The sequence below is a fragment of the Pseudoliparis swirei genome, chromosome 24 (assembly GCF_029220125.1).
Source record: "Pseudoliparis swirei isolate HS2019 ecotype Mariana Trench chromosome 24, NWPU_hadal_v1, whole genome shotgun sequence".
In the NCBI taxonomy this organism is placed as follows: Eukaryota; Metazoa; Chordata; class Actinopteri; order Perciformes; family Liparidae; genus Pseudoliparis; species Pseudoliparis swirei.
The window spans coordinates 1135630-1158272 of NC_079411.1; the positions used below are offsets into that span (position 1 = coordinate 1135630).

Sequence of the window (22643 nt, forward strand, 5' to 3'; positions counted from 1 at the left end):
AGGCTTCTTAACATCAGCCCACAAACCGACGGGTGACGTCACCATGACTACGTCACCATGACTCCTTCACCATGACTACATCACCATGACTCCTTCACCATGGCTCCGTCACCATGACTCCTTCACCATGACTACATCACCATGACTCCTTCACCATGGCTCCGTCACCATGACTCCTTCACCATGACTCCGTCACCACGACTACGTCACCACGACTACGTCATCATGACTCCTTCACCACGGCTCCGTCACCATGACTATGTCACCGTGGCTCCGTCACCACGACTACGTCACCATGGCTCCGTCACCATGACTCCGGCACCACGACTCTGTCACTATGACTACGTCACCATGGCTCCGTCACCATGACTCCGGCACCACGACTCTGTCACTATGACTACGTCACCATGGCTCCGTTACAATGACTACGTCACCACGACATCGTCACCATGACTATGTCACCATGACTACGTCACCACGACTACGTCACCATGACTCCGTCACCACGACTCCGGCACCACGACTACGTCACCATGGCTCCGTCACCATGACTACGTCCACTTTTTATCGACAGTTTGTGGTGGGGACCTAACAGCGGTCTCCTGGATGAAAGACAGCTTCTCTTTTATGTTCCTGTGTACCCATTCACCTCCTCCACCCGCACCTCTGGGTGGTGTTCATACTTCCTGGTTCATGACTACATGACGACAAAGGGAGCCAGGTCGCTACCTTGGCCTTGACTGGTCGCCCCGCCCTAAAACATACTCTGCTTTATGGTCTTTTCTTCTCTAAATGGACCATAATTTACTTAGAGTTGCTCGCATAAAAAACAAAACCGTTTTCCAATTACCAAATGGAGATCAAGCGATTTGGCTCGAAAGACGCGATTAAACCGTAAACGGTCCGAGCGAGTCCCGGCTCGAGAGCCGGACATGAATAAACTCCGCTGGCAACATGCTGAGATCCATTATTCTGAGAGAGGTAGTCAGAATTAAGGGTCGGGCCGAGCAGACAACAGAGGTATTACCTACTGGAGCTGATCAATCTGAGAGGCGCTCCGTCCGGCTCAAACAGGCCGGCCAACGCTCCGCCGCTCTGCTGAACCCGGCCGGCGTTTTCTAAACAGCTGAAGCATTTACTTTGGTTTCACCCGAGGGTGCCACGACACACACTGCCTGACTCACTCGCTTTTCCTCCCCGACTGCCGCAGAAGACAAAAAAAAAGAAAGGGCCAGAAAAGCAGGACGCTGTTTACTCCGCCGAGCTCCGGTTACGCCCACGCCGCCGTGCGTCAGCGCTCTGAGTGGGAAGGCCTACCTGGACCGCAGAGAGCCAGGTGTGAGGAGAGAGACTCGCTCTACCGGGCCTGGGACAGAACAAGAGGTCCTCAGGTACTTCAGTGAACCGGGAACAGCAGAGCATTCAGACTCTGAGAGGTTCATGGAACCAGACTCAGATTTCAGGAGCGTTGGTTGGACATTCAGAACATGTTCATGAGAACAAACTAACATGATAAAGGACTGGGGGCCCAGTACAGACCCCTGTGGTACCTCAGGTTCAGAGTGGAGTTCAGGTAGAGGACCACTTGTCCTAGATGTTGGTGTTTGTTGTCTATATCTGCTCTGTTAATGGCATATATATACATATATATACATATATATATATGTATATATATGTATACATACATATATATATACATACATACATACAGGTAACAAGGTTTACCTTCAGGAAAACGGAAGAGTTGACGCTACACCACTCTATGCTACGCTACTCTATGCTACGCTACTCTACGCTAAGCTACACTCCTCTATGCTATGCTACTCTATGCAATGCTACTCTATGCAACACTCCTCTATGCTACCCTACTCTATGCTACACGCCTCTATGCTACCCTACTCTATGCTACAATCCTCTATGCTACGCTACTCTACTCTACGCTACTCTATGCTACAATCCTCTATGCTACCCTACTCTATGCTACACTCCTCTGTGCTACGCTACTCTATCCTACACTCCTCTATGCTACGCTACTCTACGCTACTCTATGCTACACTCCTCTATGCTACGCTACTCTACTCTACGCTACTCTATGCTACAATCCTCTATGCTATGCTACTCTACGCTACTCTATGCTACACTCCTCTATGCTACCCTACTCTATGCTACTCTACACTACGCTACTCTATGCTACACTCCTCTATGCTACGCTACTCTGCTCTACGCTACTCTATGATACACTCCTCTATGCTACCCTACTCTATGCTACACTCCTCTATGCTACCCTACTCTATGCTACACTTCTCTATGCTACGCTACTCTACTCTACGCTACTCTATGCTACACTCCTCTATGCTACCCTACTCTATGCTACACTCCTCTATGCTACTCTACCCTATGCTACTCTATGCTACACTCCTATATGCTACGCTACTCTTTGCTACGCTACTCTATGCTACACTCCTCTATGCTACGCTACTCTACTCTACCCTTAACCCAGTTCTAATCCTCTCCTCTCTCCTCTTGCCATGCATCTTTCTGTTTTTGATTTGCTCCTGAAGCACCACTTGTGCTTTTGACTTATTTATATTTACATTCATTCTATTTCTCGCCCTTTTTTGCTGCATTATCCACCTTTTAATCCCCATTAACTCTGACAGGGACGCCACAACATGAACAAACAGCCGCATCTAATGAGCGCTGACTCGTGATTTTAGTATTTCATAGAATGAATCCTCTCTACATTGCACACACTCACTAATACTCCACATGACGCAACGACGAGTCTCTCTGGGCTGATGTCCTGTGAGGCCTTCGCCCCACATGCAAGCACAGATACATCATCATTGAAACTCTTCTGGTCCGCAGTCCAGAGGGAGGGGTCAGGGGTCAGAGGCTCCCGCCTCTTTCTATGTCCTGTTTTCACCATCGTCTCAAGAGAAGGGGAAGCGCAGCGTGTCTGTTGTCTGTCACGTCTGTAGCTGCAGGACACACAGACCTTAGATTTACAACGATTTAGCAATAACTGGACACATTAGAAATGTATTGCCTGTTGTCATCAGTTTCTATGAAGATGTATAGATGCATGAATATTAATATTCACGTGGATGTCGATGATGATTCCCTTGGTGCTGCATTTATCTCACTGCTGGACTCTCTTCTGTCAGAGAGCACAGAAATATAACAGAGGACTCCTGGTCTAACTTTAGTCCAGTCTCAATATAACAGAGGACTCCTGGTCTAACTTTAGTCCAGGTCTCAATATAACAGAGGACTCCTGGTCTAACTTTAGTCCAGGTCTCAATGTAACAGAGGACTCCTGGTCTAACTTTAGTCCAGGTCTCAATATAACAGAGGACTGCTGGTCTAACTTTAGTCCAGGTCTCCATATAACAGAGGACTCCTGGTCTAACTTTAGTCCAGGTCTCAATATAACAGAGGACTCCTGGTCTAACTTTAGTCCAGGTCTCAATATAACAGAGGACTCCTGGTCTAACTTTAGTCCAGGTCTTAATATAACAGAGGACTCCTGGTCTAACTTTAGTCCAGGTCTCAATATAACAGAGGACTCCTGGTCTAACTTTAGTCCAGGTCTCAATATAACAGAGGACTCCTGGTCTAACTTTAGTCCAGGTCTCAATATAACAGAGGACTCCTGGTCTAACTTTAGTCCAGGTCTCAATATAACAGAGGACTCCTGGTCTAACTTTAGTCCAGGTCTCAATATAACAGAGGACTCCTGGTCTAACTTTAGTCCAGGTCTCAATATAACAGAGGACTCCTGGTCTAACTTTAGTCCAGGTCTCAATATAACAGAGGACTCCTGGTCTAACTTTAGTCCAGGTCTCAATATAACAGAGGACTCCTGGTCTAACTTTAGTCCAGGTCTCAATATAACAGAGGACTCCTGGTCTAACTTTAGTCCAGGTCTCAATATAACAGAGGACTCCTGGTCTAACTTTAGTCCAGTCTCAATATAACAGAGGACTCCTGGTCTAACTTTAGTCCAGGTCTCAATATAACAGAGGACTCCTGGTCTAACTTTAGTCCAGGTCTCAATATAACAGAGGACTCCTGGTCTAACTTTAGTCCAGGTCTCAATATAACAGAGGACTCCTGGTCTAACTTTAGTCCAGTCTCAATATAACAGAGGACTCCTGGTCTAACTTTAGTCCAGGTCTCAATATAACAGAGGACTCCTGGTCTAACTTTAGTCCAGTCTCAATATAACAGAGGACTCCTGGTCTAACTTTAGTCCAGGTCTCAATATAACAGAGGACTCCTGGTCTAACTTTAGTCCAGGTCTCAATATAACAGAGGACTCCTGGTCTAACTTTAGTCCAGTCTCAATATAACAGAGGACTCCTGGTCTAACTTTAGTCCAGGTCTCAATATAACAGAGGACTCCTGGTCTAACTTTAGTCCAGGTCTCAATATAACAGGACTCCTGGTCTAACTTTAGTCCAGGTCTCAATATAACAGAGGACTCCTGGTCTAACTTTAGTCCAGTCTCAATATAACAGAGGACTCCTGGTCTAACTTTAGTCCAGGTCTCAATATAACAGAGGACTCCTGGTCTAACTTTAGTCCATGTCTCAATATAACACAGGACTCCTGGTCTAACTTTAGTCCAGGTCTCAATATAACAGAGGACTCCTGGTCTAACTTTAGTCCAGGTCTCAATATAACAGAGGACTCCTGGTCTAACTTTAGTCCAGGTCTCAATATAACAGAGGACTCCTGGTCTAACTTTAGTCCAGGTCTCAATATAACAGAGGACTCCTGGTCTAACTTTAGTCCAGTCTCAATATAACAGAGGACTCCTGGTCTAACTTTAGTCCAGGTCTCAATATAACAGAGGACTCCTGGTCTAACTTTAGTCTAGGTCTCAATATAACAGAGGACTCCTGGTCTAACTTTAGTCCAGGTCTCAATATAACAGAGGACTCCTGGTCTAACTTTAGTCCAGGTCTCAATATAACAGAGGACTCCTGGTCTAACTTTAGTCTTGGTCTCAATATAACAGAGAACTCCTGGTCTAACTTTAGTCCAGTCTCAATATAACAGAGGACTCCTGGTCTAACTTTAGTCCAGGTCTCAATATAACAGAGGACTCCTGGTCTAACTCTAGTCCATGTCTCAATATAACACAGGACTCCTGGTCTAACTTTAGTCTAGGTCTCAATATAACGGAGAACTCCTGGTCTAACTTTAGTCCAGTCTCAATATAACAGAGGACTCCTGGTCTAACTTTAGTCCAGTCTCAATATAACAGAGAACTCCTGGTCTAACTTTAGTCCAGTCTCAATATAACAGAGGACTCCTGGTCTAACTTTAGTCCAGGTCTCAATATAACAGAGGACTCCTGGTCTAACTTTAGTCCAGTCTCAATATAACAGAGGACTCCTGGTCTAACATTAGTCCAGGTCTCAATATAACAGAGGACTCCTGGTCTAACTTTGTAACCATTCCTGAATGAAAAGGGAACATAGAGTTTCAGACCAGATGTCACAGTATTTACTTAAAAGATTATAACAATATTATGGGCGCTCTGCTGGGTAGAGAACAATGAAGCAGAACAATGAAGCAGAACAATGAAGCAGAACAATAAAGCCGGCGATGCCGTCATGTCAGTGACTCAGCAGCAGCGTCGACTTCAATACGAGAAATCAAATCCGAGTCCAGACCCGAAAACCAGAACGGCAACATCCAAAAATCTAATCTGACAACAGGCAAAAACGACGGACAAAAAACAAGATGGCCACCGCCGAACCAAGACAGAAAACCCGTAATTCTTGAACTTCTCCACTCCAATACGACGTGACTTCCGCTTTGCGTGAGCTCGGTCCGACAGCGCCGGACTCCGACAGCGCCGCTGTTTTCCGTCTCGTGCCCGCGAGGCTCGACTCGAGTGGAGCTGACAGCTGGAGGGAGGCGAAGCGGCCGAGACGGATGACGGGACGGGGGAGGGGCGGATAGATGGGAGCGCTGAGACAGGCGGGTCGGGAGAGATGACCCGGAAAAGAAACGCTGTGTGTGAGAGGGAAGGCGTGAGATTGCATTTTAGTAAACACACACACACACACACACACACATCTGTCAGCAGGGCTCTGCTCCGACAACGCTCGTTTTCCGTGGACGAAATAAAACTGCTCGGTACCTTTTAGATCTGAGGGCGATACGTCGGCATCGGGGTTCTGGGCCAGAATAGTGGAAGGAGAGCGGGCGGAGAGGGAATGTGTTCTGGCCCGAGAGGAGCAGGAGCTCACGACCCGCTCGGCGTGTTCAACAACGGAGAGGAAGCGTCAACGTCTATCCAGAGGAGCTGCCGGGTTCCTTCAAGAGAGAACCAGCCGGACCTCCACGTTTAACTTTCATGGACCAATGGGAGCGAGAACATGAGGGTAAAAGAAGGTATATTTTCCTGTCCAGAAAACATGCTCATAAGGTTTTAATGGGCATCAAACCAGCTGTCAGGGTTTTCCCGGCCCGACAGGTTCAAGTCGTCAAAGGTTACGCAATATCCCTCCTGCATGTTTGTGACACGGCTGTAAACAACCGTCCATGTGACGTCTTCATTTAGGACTCGGTGGTCAGTTAGAGTCATGTCCTCTGGGGGCGGGGCTCCGAGGTGATGGTACCAGAGGAGTCCACGCCGGCTCTCACTGCTCAGTGTTCCAGATACCTTCCCTTCTGCTCGACGACAACAAAATCGCCGGACTTGCGACGTCGCGATGACCACGCCCACTTCTTACATGCAGTCCAATGGCGTGCGACCAACTGATGAACATTATAATTCCTTCATGCCTTTATATCCCCTGAAATGCAGCGCACCGGCCCTTTAACTCTGACGGACAGGAGAACCGACGTCTCTTTGATTAAATATGCTCTTTCTTTTCCACTCGTCATTATTATTTCATGACAAGTCCAGCGATCTGTGACTGGCGGCCTGGACTCCCTCACGAGGAGGAGGAGGAGTCCAGAGGGTCCCGGTAAATGAGCCACTCTCCCTCTCATCGGCTGCGACTGAAGGCAAACAGAGTTGTTGTTATCACATCGAGATGGAGGCGCTGCCCGGTCTGGAGGAGCGCCGTCAGCCAGACCTCCGTCAGCCAGACCTCCGTCAGCCAGACCTCCTGACGGGACGTGAAGGACCTCAACTGCCCGGATTTAGCCAAATCTGAAAGGCTTGAAAGTGAAAGGACCAGACGTAGAGCCTTTGAGGGACTTGGCGATGACCTTAAAATGGCCTGTTAGCGATAAAAAGGCTAATGGAGAGTTCTAGAAGAACTCTTTACGAAGTGGACGGAGTCATCGTCACGGGACGGACATTTTAATGCCTCGAGTTCGGCAGAGACGTCGTATACGTATAATGGTAGAGACCTGTCAATCACCTGGAGCTCCGCCCCTAAAGCGCCTCCTGCTTTATGGACTCTAAATGACCATAAAGTATAAATGATGACATCATGCTGTATAGAAGAAGACTAGAAACTAGAGACTGAGACATGAACTCATGTTGACAATGTTTACTGAGGGAATACATCAAGAGAAGTAGAGTCACTATATATACTTCTATACAACCAGAGGAGTCGCCCCCTGGTGGTCAGGAGAGAGAACGCAGCTTTAACACATGAATCACAGACTTCTATACAACCAGAGGAGCCCCCTGGTGGTCAGGAGAGAGAAAACAGCTTTAACACATGAAGCATATACTTCCATACAACCAGAGGAGCCCCCTGGTGGTCAGGAGAGAGAATGCAGCTTTAAACACATGAAGCATAGACTTCTATACAACCAGAGGAGCCCCCTGGTGGTCAGGAGAGAGAATGCAGCTGTAACACATGAAGCAGAGACTTCTATACAACCAGAGGAGTCGCCCCCTGGTGGTCAGGAGGGAGAATGCAGCTCTAACACATGAATCACAGACTTCTATACAACCAGTATCTGGATTTAAAGAACATGGGGATGTTCTTGGCAGGATTACGATGCTCGACCTTGTTTTAAAGACATTATTCAAAGCCAACTTGTCTACTTCCTCGTCGCCATGACGCCGAACAGATGCAACAGAAGCAGCTCCTGGCAGCCGCCGGAGACCCCGCGGCGGTCCCGATGAACACGGCGTTCATATTCAACGGGAATGTTCGTCATCTCATGCTGTTGTGACACATTTCCCCCCCCCCCCTCCCCCCTCCTCTCTCTCACTGGCTCAAGGACCAATGTGATATATCTGTGACATGTTTGGATTGCATCATCACATTTTCTTGCATTAATATGTGTGTGTTCTCCCCAAACAAGCACCCTGTGTGTGGCTTCAGGTCATCAGTAGCTTCCCCCACAATGCATCAGTGATGTCTAGTGAGCTGCTTAAGTTTCATTGTGCATAAAAAGAAGAACAAATCAGATCTGACCTAGCAGTAATATTTATTATTGACCCATTAATAAATTAAATAATCTGTCAATGCAAACAAATTAAATTAAATAATCTGAACGTGCCCTGAGTGCCCGTGCTCTGCGCACGTGCTCTGCGCACGTGCTCCCCGCCTCGGCCCGGTCCTCACCTGCCTGTCAGGTGCTCCGCCGTGCAGCGGGCACGGAGCCGGGGGGCTCCGCGGGTTCCAGACCCGCCCACCGGGTCTCCGCTGACCCAGACCCGCTCACCTGGCGAGCGGAGGCGGCCGGACGGAGCCGGGCGGCGGCACCGGGAGGACTGGACGGGCGGGAGCGCGGCGGCGACGTGTCCGGTACCGGAGGGGACGGGAACTCCATCTTCACATGCACAACATCCCGAATAAAGTGACGGCGCGCCGGGCGACCGATGTCAGTGAGGGAGGAGGCGATCCGAGGAGACGAGGAGGCGAGGAGGCGAGGAGGCGAAGAGGAGGGAGAGCCGCTGTTCAACTGCGAGGCGGATCGGGACGTTGTGATCAGATCCGGTCTCTGTTTGGAGGTCTGCCGGTCTAGAGGATCCGGTCTCTGTTTGGAGGTCTAATGGTCTTGGAAGGATGTTTGGTTCTGCGCGCTGAGCTGATCCTCCTCACCGAGACCTCTCTCTCTCTCTCTCTCTCTGTCTCTCCCTCTCTCTCTCTCTCATTCTCTCTCTCTCTCATTCCCTATGTCTCTCTCTCTCTCTCTTATTCCCTATGTCTCTCTCCCTCTCTTTCCCTCTCTCTCCTCTCTCTCTATCATTCCATATGTCTCTCTCCCTCTCTCTATCATTCCCTATGTCTCTCCTCTCTCTCTCTCTCTCTCTATCATTCCCTATCTCTCTCCCTCTCTCTATCATTCCCTATGTCTCTCCCTCTCTCTCTCTCTCTCTCTCTCTCTCTCTCTCTATCATTCCCTATGTCTCCCTCTCTCTCTCTCTCTATCATTCCCTATGTCTCTCCCTCTCTCCCTCTCTCTCATTCCCTATGTCTCTCCCTCTCTCTCTATCATTCCCTATGTCTCTCTCCTTCTCTTTCCCTCTCTCTCCCTCTAATTCCCTACCTCTCTCTCTCTTTCTCCATCTCTCTCTCTCCTCCTCCTTTCTGTTTGTTATTCATCAACTAAATTAATAGTTGTAGTTCAGAAGTATTAATACACACTGTGACAACAAATACAGTTAATTATTATTGTTATTATTAAATTGTGTTTGTCTTCCATATCAAGAGGAACATACATGTGACATGTGATACACAATAAACACAAACATGTACACACATGTTTGTGTTTATTGTGTATACTTTGTGTATTTGTGTGTCCATTTCACCTAAATGCCTCATTTGCATATTTCAGAAAACAAAATATTTGATGGTATTACTTATTAGTTGAAGACATTTAAAACAAACCTCATCCCCATCACATGACTGTGAAGGGTTAATAAGTCACGAGCTCATTTATAAGTTATTATGACTCAAAACATGAGAAGGATCCATATTTAATAAGAGAAGGACTTTCATATTTAAACTAATAACATGGACACAGTTTTATAAATGTGACTGACTGGACGTGTCATGTTGATTCTCTAATAATAATGACAATTATTTATTAACATTATATTCCTAATATAACATTAACATACATTCATTTCTTCCCTTAATGTGCGTACTGTCCCTTTAAGGCCGGAGCCTCTGGTCCAATGTCAGAGAGTCTGAGTCCTTTAAAGATTTAACGTCAAGCTGCGAGGAGGAAGACGTGTGTGTGTGTGTCGCTCACCTCCATGTGTGTGTGTGTGTGTGTGTGTGTGTGTGTGTTAGTGCATGTCTTGTGTGTGTGTGTGTGTGGTGTATATGTGTGTGTGTGTTAGTGCATGTCTTGTGTGTGTGTGTGTCTTGTGTGTGTGTGTGTTAGTGTCTTGTGTGTGTGTGTGTGGTGTATATGTGTGTGTGTGTGTCTTGTATGTGTGTGTGTGTGTGTGTTAGTGCATGTCTTGTGTGTGTGTGTGTGTGTATGTGAGTGTGTGTGCATGTCTTGTGTGTGTGTGCGTGTGTGTGTCTTGTGTGTGTGTGTGTGGTGTATATGTGTGTGTGTATATGTGTGTGTGGGTCTTGTGTGTGTGTGGTGTATATGTGTGTGTGTGTGTGTGTGTCTTGTGTGTGTGTGTGTTAGTGTCTTGTGTGTGTGTGTGTATTAGTGTCTGTGTGTGTGTGTGTGTGTGTCTTGTGTGTGTGTGTGTGTTAGTGTATGTGTGTGTGTTATGTGTGTGTGTGTGTGTCTTGTGTGTGTGTGTGTGTGTGTCTTGTGTGTGTGTGTGTTAGTGTCTTGTGTGTGTGTGTGTGTGTTAGTGTCTTGTGTGTGTGTGTGTGTGTGTGTGTGTGTGGTGTATATGTGTGTGTGTGTGTTAGTGTCTTGTGTGTGTGTGTGTGTGTGTCTTGTGTGTGTGTGTGTGTGTGTGTGTGTGTGTGTGTGTGTCTTGTGTGTGTGTGTGTGTGTTAGTGTCTTGTGTGTGTGTGCGTGTGTGTGAGTGTGTGTGTGTCTTAGTGTCTTGTGTGTGTGTGTGTGTGTCTTGTGAGTGTGTGTGTATGTGTGTGTGTGTGTGTGTGTGTGTGTGTGTGTGTGTGTGTGTGTGTTAGTGTCTTGTGTGTGTGTGTGTGTGTGTGTCTTGTGAGTGTGTGTGTGTGTTAGTGTCTTGTGTGTGTGTGCGTGTGTGTGTGTGTCTTGTGAGTGTGTGTATGTGTGTGAGTGTGTGTCTTGTGAGTGTGTGTGTGTCTGTGTGCGTGTGTGTGTGTGTGTCTTGTGAGTGTGTGTTAGTGTCTTGTGTGTGTGTGCGTGTGTGTCTTGTGTGTGTGTGTGTGTGTGTCTTGTGTGTGTGTGTGTTAGTGTGTGTGTGCGTGTCTTATGTGTGTGTCTTGTGTCTGTGTGTGTGTGTGTGCGTGTGTGTGTCTTGTGTGTGTGTGTGTGTGTGTGTCTTGTGTGTGTGTGTGTGTTCTCCATCTTTGTGTTCAGGAGTCCCGACTCAGCATCTTCTCACCGACGGGATTCACATGACACCTCCTGAAGAGGAAAGCCCAGAGCTGTACGCTGACTCACACACACACACACACACACACACACGGAAACGATAACACACACATACACACGTAAACACAAACACACACACACACATGCATAGGCACAATACAATTTAAACTCACTTGAGGACTCAGAAAGCAACACATATACAGACACACACACAAGACACACACATACATACACACACAAGATACACACAAAAAGGTGTGTGTGACCAACGACCTCTGGTGTCTCCGGGGCTCCACATGGTGGTCTCTGCGATGGGGGGGGGGGGGGGGGGGCGTTGGAGTCACTTTAAAACCAGAGACCACCTCCATCATGTGAAAGGAATATATACATACATATATAAATATATACACACATACACTACCGTTCAAAAGTTTGGGGTCATCCAGACAATTTTGTGTCTTCCATGAAAACTCACTTTTATTTATCAAATGAATTGAACATTTCATAGAACATATAGTCAAGACATTGACAAGGTTAGAAATAATGATTAATATTTGAAGTATTAATTTTGTTCTTCAAACTTCAAGCTCAAAGGAAGGCCAGTTGTATAGCTTATATCACCAGCATAACTGTTTTCAGCTGTGCTAACATAATTGCACAAGGGTTTTCTAATCAGACATTAGTCTTCTAAGGCGATTAGTAAACACAATGTACCATTAGAACACTGGAGTGATAGTTGATGGAAAAGGGCCTCTATACACCTCTGGAGATATTTCATTAGAAACCAGACGTTTCCACCTAGAATAGTCATTTACCACATTAACAATGTAGAGAGTGTATTTATGATTTATGTTATCTTTATTGAAAAAACAGTGCTTTTCTTTGAAAAATAAAGAAATTTCTAAGTGACCCCAAACTTTTGAACGGTAGTGTATATATATATATACATATCAGTGGCGGCTGGTGAAATTTTTTTTGGGGGGGGGGGGGGGCGCAGTTTAAATATCACTCAACAATGAGAAGAAAAGAGGTTTTGAGTAGAATATTGTAAAAAACAAAGCTTTATTTCAAGAACACAGCGTGCTCAACACTGTCCAATAACAACTATCAACACACTGTAACTTTGGGCATGGGAGGTTCAGAGCGGCTTTAAAGAACATTGGGTTGGGTTTCAGAGGTTTACAAAATAAAAGAGGTTCAGAGCAGAATAGAGTCAGAAAGAGATCACATGTTACATTGGGTGACAGAGCAGACCCACTACTGTAAAGACAAGTAGCTCCTCTCTTTAAAGTGGTCACTTTACTCTCTGGTTAAAGTCATCATGTCTGTAACCTGTTTCATTATTCTGGAGGGAATGTGTCTGTTTTTCAGAACTTCTTCCTTGTGTTTCGATGCAGTTCGGTCTCCTTCTCCTGACTATAAAGGGGGTTAGCTTCAGGCTGTTAGCGAGTTAGCTCCATGCTCTTAGCTAGATAACTGCGGCAAGATTTGTGCTTTCCACTTGTCTGCAGCTCTTTACTTCTACTCCCCACGTGAGTTCGCTTCATTCATCCTGGCCGGAGTTTACATGCCGCCGCAGGGGAACGTGCACGAGGCACAGCGGACTGTCGCCGAACAGATACGGTGTGTGGAGCGGACCTACCCGGACTCTTTAGTTATTGTACTCGGGGATTTTAACAAAGGAAACCTCAGCCACGAACTCCCTAAATATAGACAGTTAATTAAATGCCCTACCAGAGAGAAGAGCATTCTGGACCACTGCTACACAACAATCAGCAGGGCCAATCACGCCGTCCCTCGAGCTGCACTGGGAAACTCTGACCACGTCATGGTTCATCTGATTCCCTCATACAGGCAGAGACTAAAGCTCTGCAAACCTGTGGTGAGGAAGTTCAAGAAGTGGACCAGTGAGGCTCTGGAGGATCTACGGGCGCATGGACTGTACTGACTGGGATGTCTTCAGGACTGCTACCAACAGCCTGGATGAGTACACAGAGGCTGTAACACATCAGCTTCTGTGAGGACAGCTGTATTCCATCCAGCTCCAGGGTGAGTTATAACAACGACAAACCCTGGTTCACAGCGGAGCTCAGGAAGCTAAGACTGCAGAAGGACCAGGCATTCAGGAGTGGGGACAAGGACCTGTACACAGAGTCCAAATACAGGTTTAGCAAGGCGGTGAGAGATGCTAAACGACTGTACTCTGAGAAACTGCAACAGCAGCTCTCAGCAAACGACTCTGCTTCTGTCTGGAGGCTCAGGCAGATCACCAACTACAAGCCCAAATCACCCCACTCCATGAACAATGTGCTTCTGGCAGACGAGCTCAATGAGTTCTACTGCCGCTTTGAAAGACAATGGAGCAGTCCTGAGACAATCCCCACAGCCCCATCAACAAGCCACAGACCATCAGCCCACCCTCCCAGCCCATCAGGGCTCACACCTCTGGAGCACCCTCCATCAACTCAGCGACGCCTCGTCATCCTGGAGAGCAGTCAACAGGCTGTTTAAAAGCAGAACCCCAGCAGCGGGCCGGACTCCGTCTCCCTCCACCCTGAAGCACTGTGCTGACCAGCTGTCTCCGGTGTTCACCGACATCTTCAACACCTCCTGGAGACATGCCACGTTCCAGCCTGCTTCAAGGCCTCCACCATCATCCCGTCCCAAAAACCCAAGATCACAGGACTCAATGACTACAGGCCCGTCGCCCTGACCTCTGTGGTCATGAAGTCCTTTGAACGCTTGGTCCTGTCACACCTCAAGACCATCATCGACCCACTCCTGGACCCCCTGCAGTTCGCCTACAGAGCCAACAGGTCTGCAGACGATGCAGTCAACATGGCCCTTCACTACATCCTCCAGCATCTGGACTCCCCAGGAACCGACGCCAGGATCCTGTTTGTGGACTTCAGCTCTGCTTTCAATACAATCATCCCGTCCCTGCTGCAGGACAAGCTCTCCCAGCTGCACGTGCCCGACTCCACCTGCAGGTGGATCACAGACTTCCTGACCGACAGGAAGCAGCACGTGAGGCTGGGGAAACACGCCTCAGGCTCCCGGACCACCAGGTTGATGATGATGATGATGATATATTTATTTGTCGTTTGCCAGAGTACAGGTACAAAAGCATCGAAATTACAAGAAAGGGTGGATGAAAGATTACAGCATAACATGAGGGAAGAAGAAGGCAAAACACCAACCCCCCGACTATGCCCCGAGAGGGGTACAGTGTGGGAGCAGGAAAAAAACACCTTAGCACATAAGCACATACATTTAGACATAACTTGCAACGAGTAGGAAGGGGGGAGGGGAGGTAATCCAACAACTGGGTGATCTAAGCCCATCCATTGGGGGCAGAAGGTAACCAGCACCGACAAGCAGCCAGCCGGTCCGGCGCCAACTCAGCAGCGCCCGCACAGCCCGTCCGGTCACACTGGGGTAAAAAGCAGGCGAAGGCGTGGGATGGGGAGGGGTAGTGAATGCAATCAGTATTATTGAAAGTTCGTGTGCGTGTTCTGGTATGTCGTCCTCCCCCAGGCCACAACAGACAAAGTTCTCAGTCCGCAAGATGGTCGTTGCCATGGAGATAGCCTTGAAAGGTCCTGGGAGAAAAACAACCACAGGTGTCTGTGGATAGGGGGAAGGGAATGAGAGAGGTTCTCACTTCAGCGATCTTCAGGGGAGTTGTTGTTCCAGTAACGGCCTTGACCGAGGCCCGTTCTGGTTGAGGGAGCCGAAAGCAGATAAGATTGGGATTGTTTGGTCTTCCAGCAGCTACATCCAATTTTCGCACCTGCTATTCCACCACTTTCCTCCCATAAAAATTCAAATCGATCCAATTTCGTCGGGCAGCCTTAGGGGGTTTTTAACGGCTGTCCCCGTTTCCTTAATTTTCCGATAAACCAGGGCAACGCCAAATCCAAACAGCAGAAATCCTGTAATCATAGTTCCGAATAGGTAGATGTCATCTACGTCCTCCACGGAAAGGGCTGCTAGACACACGACACGTCCATCGTGTAACCAGCTGCAACATCCCGGCAGGACGGGCAGGTTCCCCCGAACCCAAGCTTCTCGTCGAGAAGACGGTGTCAATTGCGTTGAGAGACCAGTTGATCAGATGATCAGTTGATCGGTCCATGGTTTTTAGTTCGAAGAGCGATGAGGAGAGAGTCTCTCAAGTATAAAACAAGACAAGACATGACGAGAGAAGCCAAGCAGGGGAGGGAAGGTCATGGGGAGGAGAGGGAGAGAAAAAGCGACCGCCTTCGAAGAGAGCTGTCTGTGAGGTTCCCCCCAAGGCTGTGTTCTCTCCCCTCTGCTGTTCTCCCTGTACACCAACAGCTGCACCTCCAGTCACCAGTCCGTCAAGCTCCTAAAGTTCGCGGATGACACCACCCTCATTGGACTCATCTCTGGTGGGGACGAGACCGCCTACAGGTGGGAGACTGACCACCTGGTGACCTGGTGCAGCCAGAACAACCTGGAGCTCAACGCTCTAAAGACAGTGGAGATGGTTGTGGATTTCAGGAGGAATGCAGCCCCACCCCCCCTCATCCTGTGTGACTCCCCGACGCTGTGGAGTCCTACCGCTTCCTGGGCTCCATCATCTCCCAGGACCTCAAGTGGGAGCTGAACATCGGCTCCATCACCAAGAAGGCCCAGCAGAGGATGTTCTTCCTGAGGCAGCTGAGGAAATTCAACCTGCCAGGGAAGATGATGGTACAATTCTACACGGCCATCGTTGAGTCCATCATCTGCTCCTCCATCACCGTCTGGCACCCTGCAGCCACAGCCAAAGACAAGCGCAGGCTGCAGAGCATCATCCGCCGGCCGAGAGGGTTATCGGCTGCAATCTGCCTTCCTCCAGGTCCTGTTCACTTCCAGGTCACTGAAGGGCCAGAAAGATTGTCGCTGACCCCTCCCACCCTGGACACTCCCTGTTCGAGTCCCTCCTCGGGAGGAGGCTGCGGTCCATCATGACAAAGACCTCCCGCCACACCAAAAGTTTTTTCCCGTCGGCAGTCGGGCTCATCAATGGAACCCGGACTGACTGACTGTCACCCCCAGGACTACCACCTCTTCTTCCACCTTCCTCTCTCCTCCTTCTTCTCGCTCCTTCCTCTTCCTCCTCCTCCTCCTCCCTCCTCCTTCTTCTTCCCTCCTGGAGGCCTCCTCCACACACGTCACTTTATTTACATGCACTTTAACTTAAACACACGCCACATGTAACATACACTTTTAACTAAAACACACATCACTTGAAGCACACACCCAAACACTTTCACATTATTTGTTGTCTTTCTGTCGTGATGATTGTTGTTTGTCATGTCCAAATGTTGCACCTACCGCCAAAAAAAATTCCTCGTTTGTGTAAACATTCCTGGCAATAAAACTGTTTCTGTTTCTGTTCTGTTTCTGTTTCTGTTTAGATCCCTCCCCCCGTTGTAGTCCAGAGAGTTTCAGTCCCTTTGGAACAACAGACAGGGGAAACTAAACAGCATTACTCACTGAGCCTCCAGCTAACAGCTCCGTTAGCTACCTGCTCCCGTAGCTCCGTGGAGCTCTCTGGCTGAGGGAACGCCGTCTCTGATCTGCCGAATAGTCCAGTCACGTGAAATAATAAAATGATGTCATTGGCCAATGAGCGCACATTTTTGCGACCCAAGATTCACGTTTCATCCGCCAATGAGAAGCCGTCCTTGCCGAAACCACTGAAATGTTTTCTCGATGCCGCACACACACGTTAGATCGCCTCGGAAAAGGGGAGGGGCTTCTCTCCGTGATAATGGCGATATATATTTTTTCACATTAACTTAAGTGGTTGTTGACAGGTTGAGGTCTCCCACACACATTTAGCCCGTCAACACGGTATATTTACTATTTAAATGATTTGGCATGTTTTTTGACAGGATGTTTTTTTTTTTTCCATCTAAAAATTTTAAGAGGGGCAGCGCCCTAGAGCCCCTATGGACGAACCGCCACTGATACATATACATCATGTAAATCTACTCCTGATGGCTTCCTTAGAGGAGGGGGCGTTTCCTCAGTGACGCCGCGGTGCCCTCTGGCGCCGGCTCTGCTCATGAGGAGAGTTACATTTCATTAAAGTCGCTCAGCAACTGAGACAGGCGTAAAAATCTAAATACACCAACTGGCCAATCAATGAGGCCGAGACCACCAAGTCAATATAATATTATATATGTATAATAAATATATATTCTATATATAATACATATATTATACACATATATAATATATGTAATACATATACACACATATATGCGCAGAGAATTAGTCATTTTAAATACAACCAGAGGAGTTGCCCTCTGGTGGTCAGGAGAGAGAATGCAGCTTTAAGATGTTTACATGGTGTCGTAATAACATTTATTGTTAACCTTAAGGTTGACAACAGTGTGAAGGCAGTTCAGCGTTGACGCTCTCCGAAGACAAACAAAAAGAAAAGCAGATCATTTTTAAATCTTACAACTTTATTCATGACGTCATGCAACAGAAATCTAAAAAAAAAAAAACGTAGAAAAAGGTTGAAAAGAGAAAATAAAACACGAGACGTCAGTCAAAGCCCGGCGTCCCCGTCTTGAAGTAGTGTCCTCTTTACCCGTCTCCTTTCCATCGCTCTACAATTACATCCGTCTCCGTTTGTTACTCCTTGATTGGTCGGGAGGAAGGGGGCGTGGCCAATCAGCTCGGCGTCCACGATTTTCCCTTTCTCCCCTCGCGTTACCACGGCGGCGACATCGGCTGAGGGTTCTGCAGGTATGACATCACCACCGCCGAGATGGACAGCCTGAGAAAGGGGGCGGGGACAGAGAAAGGGGGCGGGGCAGTGTCAAGTGCACAGTTCATACATACATGTCGACCAATGGGTGTCCAGGACATTAAACCAAATTTACATGACCAAACATTTTGTGAAATCTCAGTGTATAAACATGTGTATAAAGTGATAAAATATCGTATTTAAACTAAAAATTAGAATCCAAAACCATACAGTATAACTTTAAATGACTCAAATGAATGAGACAATAGTTTGATTAAAAGAATAAACATTTATATATATTTTTTTATTGCGCTGCTAGTATTAAAGAGCGTATGCCGGCTTAAATTGTGACCGTCTGTCTTTTAAAAACATATTAATCATTTAAAACTTGGTGTAAATGAACATGTGATGAGAATAAATTTCCAAAACATTTGGGATTTCATTTTTTTCACTGACTTTTCCAGGCCTGGAAATAAACATTTGATAACATTCCAGGACTCGAGGCTTTCCATTTATTTATTTTTAAAAGTCAAACCGCAAAAAAGAGAAAAGTGCATTTCACACAACGTCTGATCCTCATCCGACGAGTCGAGAAAATGAATAAATGAGTTGAGAACACAACTTTCAAAAGGATGTTAGAAAAATAAATGAGAACAAAATCACATCACGGGGCGAGCGGTTCTGCCGGCGCTGCGTTTCCCCGTCTGCATTTGTTTCGCTCCGCGAGGCGCCGCCTTCGACGCATCTCAACCTTTTGCCCGGTCAGCGTTTTCCCGCCCAGATATTGTGCTGACAAACTCTCCGGTTCGGAATTATTCAACACACATCTCCAGGACTTTCCCAGGCCTGGAGGAAACCGCTGTGACGTTCCAGGTCCCCGGGAGGTCAACGTGTCTCTGGTGGCTCGAGGTCAAAGGTCACTCACATGAAGCTGCTCATCATCTGTTTCGTGTCCTCGGAGCTTCTGGAGTTGGCGAAGCTGATGAAGGAGCAGTAGACGGCGATCCAGGCGCACCACTTCAGCTACACACACACACATTAACACAATACTGTTATACTGCAGAGACACACACAAGACGCACACAAAGAGACACACACATTAACACAATACTGTTATACTGCAGAGACACACACAAGACGCACACAAAGAGACACACACATTAACACAATACTGTTATACTGCAGACACACACAAGACGCACACAAAGAGACACACACACATTAACACAATACTGTTATACTGCAGAGACACACACAAGACGCACACACACATTAACACAATACTGTTATACTGCAGAGACACACACAAGACGCACACAAAGACACACACATTAACACAATACTGTTATACTGCAGAGACACACACACATTAACACAATACTGTTATACTGCAGAGACACACAAGACACACAAAGAGACACACACACATTAACACAATACTGTTATACTGCAGAGACACACAAGACGCACACAAAGAGACACACACACATTAACACAATACTGTTATACTGCAGAGACACACAAGACGCACACAAAGAGACACACACACATTAACACAATACTGTTATACTGCAGAGACACCACAGAGACACACACATTAACACAATACTGTTATACTGCAGAGACACACACAAGACGCACACAAACACACACACATTAACACAATACTGTTATACTGCAGAGACACACACAAGACGCACACAAAGAGACACACACACATTAACACAATACTGTTATACTGCAGAGACACACACAAAGAGACACACACACATTAACACAATACTGTTATACTGCAGACACACACAAGACGCACACAAAGAGACACACATTAACACAATACTGTTATACTGCAGAGACACACAAGACGCACACAAAGAGACACACACACATTAACACAATACTGTTATACTGCAGAGACACACACAAGACGCACACAAAGAGACACACACATTAACACAATACTGTTATACTGCAGAGACACACACAAGATGCACACAAAGAGACACACACATTAACACAATACTGTTATACTGCAGAGACACACACAAGACGCACACACACATTAACACAATACTGTTATACTGCAGAGACACACACAAGATGCACACAAAGAGACACACACACATTAACACAATACTGTTATACTGCAGAGACACACACAAGACGCACACAAAGAGACACACACATTAACACAATACTGTTATACTGCAGAGACACACACAAGACGCACACAAAGAGACACACACACATTAACACAATACTGTTATACTGCAGACACACACAAGACGCACACAAAGAGACACACACATTAACACAATACTGTTATACTGCAGAGACACACACAAGACGCACACAAAGAGACACACACATTAACACAATACTGTTATACTGCAGACACACACAAGACGCACACAAAGAGACACACACACATTAACACAATACTGTTATACTGCAGAGACACACACACATTAACACAATACTGTTATACTGCAGACACACACAAGACGCACACAAAGAGAGACACACACACATTAACACAATACTGTTATACTGCAGAGATGCACACAAGACGCACACAAAGAGACACACACACACACACACACTACAATACTTGAGGACCCAGAAAGCGACCTGGTTGTTTTACTGCAGAGACTCACACACACAAGACGCCCACACAAATACACAAGATACACACAAGACACACACATATACACAAGACACACACATATACACAAGACACACACACATATACATATACACAAGAGACACACAAGACACACACACATATACACAAGAGACACACACGAGACACACAAGACTCACACACATATACACAAGAGACACACAAATTCACAAGACACACACACACATATACACACAAGACACACAAGACACACACACATATACACAAGAGACACACAAGACTCACACACATATTCACAAGACACACACAAGACACACACACATATACACAAGAGACACACAAGACTCACACACATATACACAAGACACACAAGACACACACACATATACACAAGACACACACAAGACACACACACATATACATATACACAAGAGACACACAAGACTCACACACATATACACAAGAGACACACACACACACACACATATACACAAGAGACACAAGACATACACAAGACACACACACACAAGAGACACACAAGACACACACACATATACATATACACAAGACACACACACAAGACTCACACACATATACACAAGACACACAAGACACACACACATATACACAAGACACACACAAGACTCACACACATATACACAAGACACACACAAGACTCACACATATACACAAGACACACACAAGACACACACATATACACAAGACACACACAAGACTTACACAAGACTCACACAAGACACACACACATATACACAAGAGACACACAAGACACACACATATACACAAGACACACACAAGACACACACATATACACAAGACACACACACATATACACAAGACACACACAAGACTCACACACATATACACAAGACACACACAAGACACACACAAGACACACACAAGACTCACACACATATACACAAGACACACACAAGACTTACACAAGACACACACACATATACACAAGACACACACAAGACTCACACAAGACACACACACGACTCACACACATATACACACGAGACACACAAGACATGCACACATACACACAAGATACACATACATATATGCACACACACACACACACACACTGTGCAGGGAGTCGTGCCATCTGTGGCTTCCAACCCAAGTTAAAGACCCCTGTGCGTGTGTGTGTGCGTGTGAGTGTGTGTGCGTGTGGATATGTGCGTGTGAGTGTGTGCATGTGTGTGTGTATATGTGCGTGTGTGTGCGTGTGTGTATATGTGCGTGTGCGTGTGTGCGTGTGAGTGTGTGTGTGACCTTGAGCATCAGTCCACACATGCTGAAGACCATGCCCAGCAGGTTCATGTAGTCGGGCGTGGGGTCCTCCAGCGTGGGGTTGCTGTCGCTGCTCGGGGCCTTGTACCTGCAGCACGGAACACGACTCCAGGTGAACAACAACAAATACACGTATAACAACACATGGCGCAATCATCGTGACATAAATTAAAAGATAAATATGGTGAAAGAACTTACTTACAAAGTACTTTGAAACAAGTATACATTTTTAAATGAAATAAAAGTGCCATGTGTGGGAAATTAACCTGTGGATGTAAGAATCAGAACTCAGTTACAATACTTTAAATGTATTTAATCAGGAAAAGCCTCAATGAGATGAAATAAATCTCCTTTATAGAGTTCCTGCTGCTGCAGCATCATCTAAACTAGCATCACTATGACTGACCCACGTGATCAAACCTGCCCAGTGACAGTTAAACCCCTGACATCGGAGACAACTCCCAG

At 46.6% G+C, this 22643-nt stretch overlaps 2 protein-coding genes across 2 annotated transcripts in view; both read right to left on the reverse strand.

Moving 5' to 3' along the window:
* The window catches only part of cacna1ab (calcium channel, voltage-dependent, P/Q type, alpha 1A subunit, b), a 145348-nt gene extending 136532 nt beyond the window's left edge, over positions 1-8816 (reverse strand). Inside the window, exon 1 of the mRNA XM_056410306.1 lies at positions 8559-8816. The gene's annotated coding sequence lies outside the window, so the exon portion shown is untranslated. The remainder of the gene's footprint in view (positions 1-8558) is intronic.
* Positions 8817-17906: 9090 nt separating this feature from the next.
* Positions 17907-22643, reverse strand: part of wdr83os (WD repeat domain 83 opposite strand) — a 5011-nt gene continuing 274 nt past the window's right edge. Inside the window, exons 2-4 of the mRNA XM_056410334.1 lie at positions 22161-22266; positions 19140-19237; positions 17907-18244 (exon numbers count right to left, since the gene is read on the reverse strand). Of these exons, the coding sequence (XP_056266309.1) occupies positions 18178-18244; positions 19140-19237; positions 22161-22266 (271 nt within the window). The 3' untranslated portion in view covers positions 17907-18177. The remainder of the gene's footprint in view (positions 18245-19139; positions 19238-22160; positions 22267-22643) is intronic.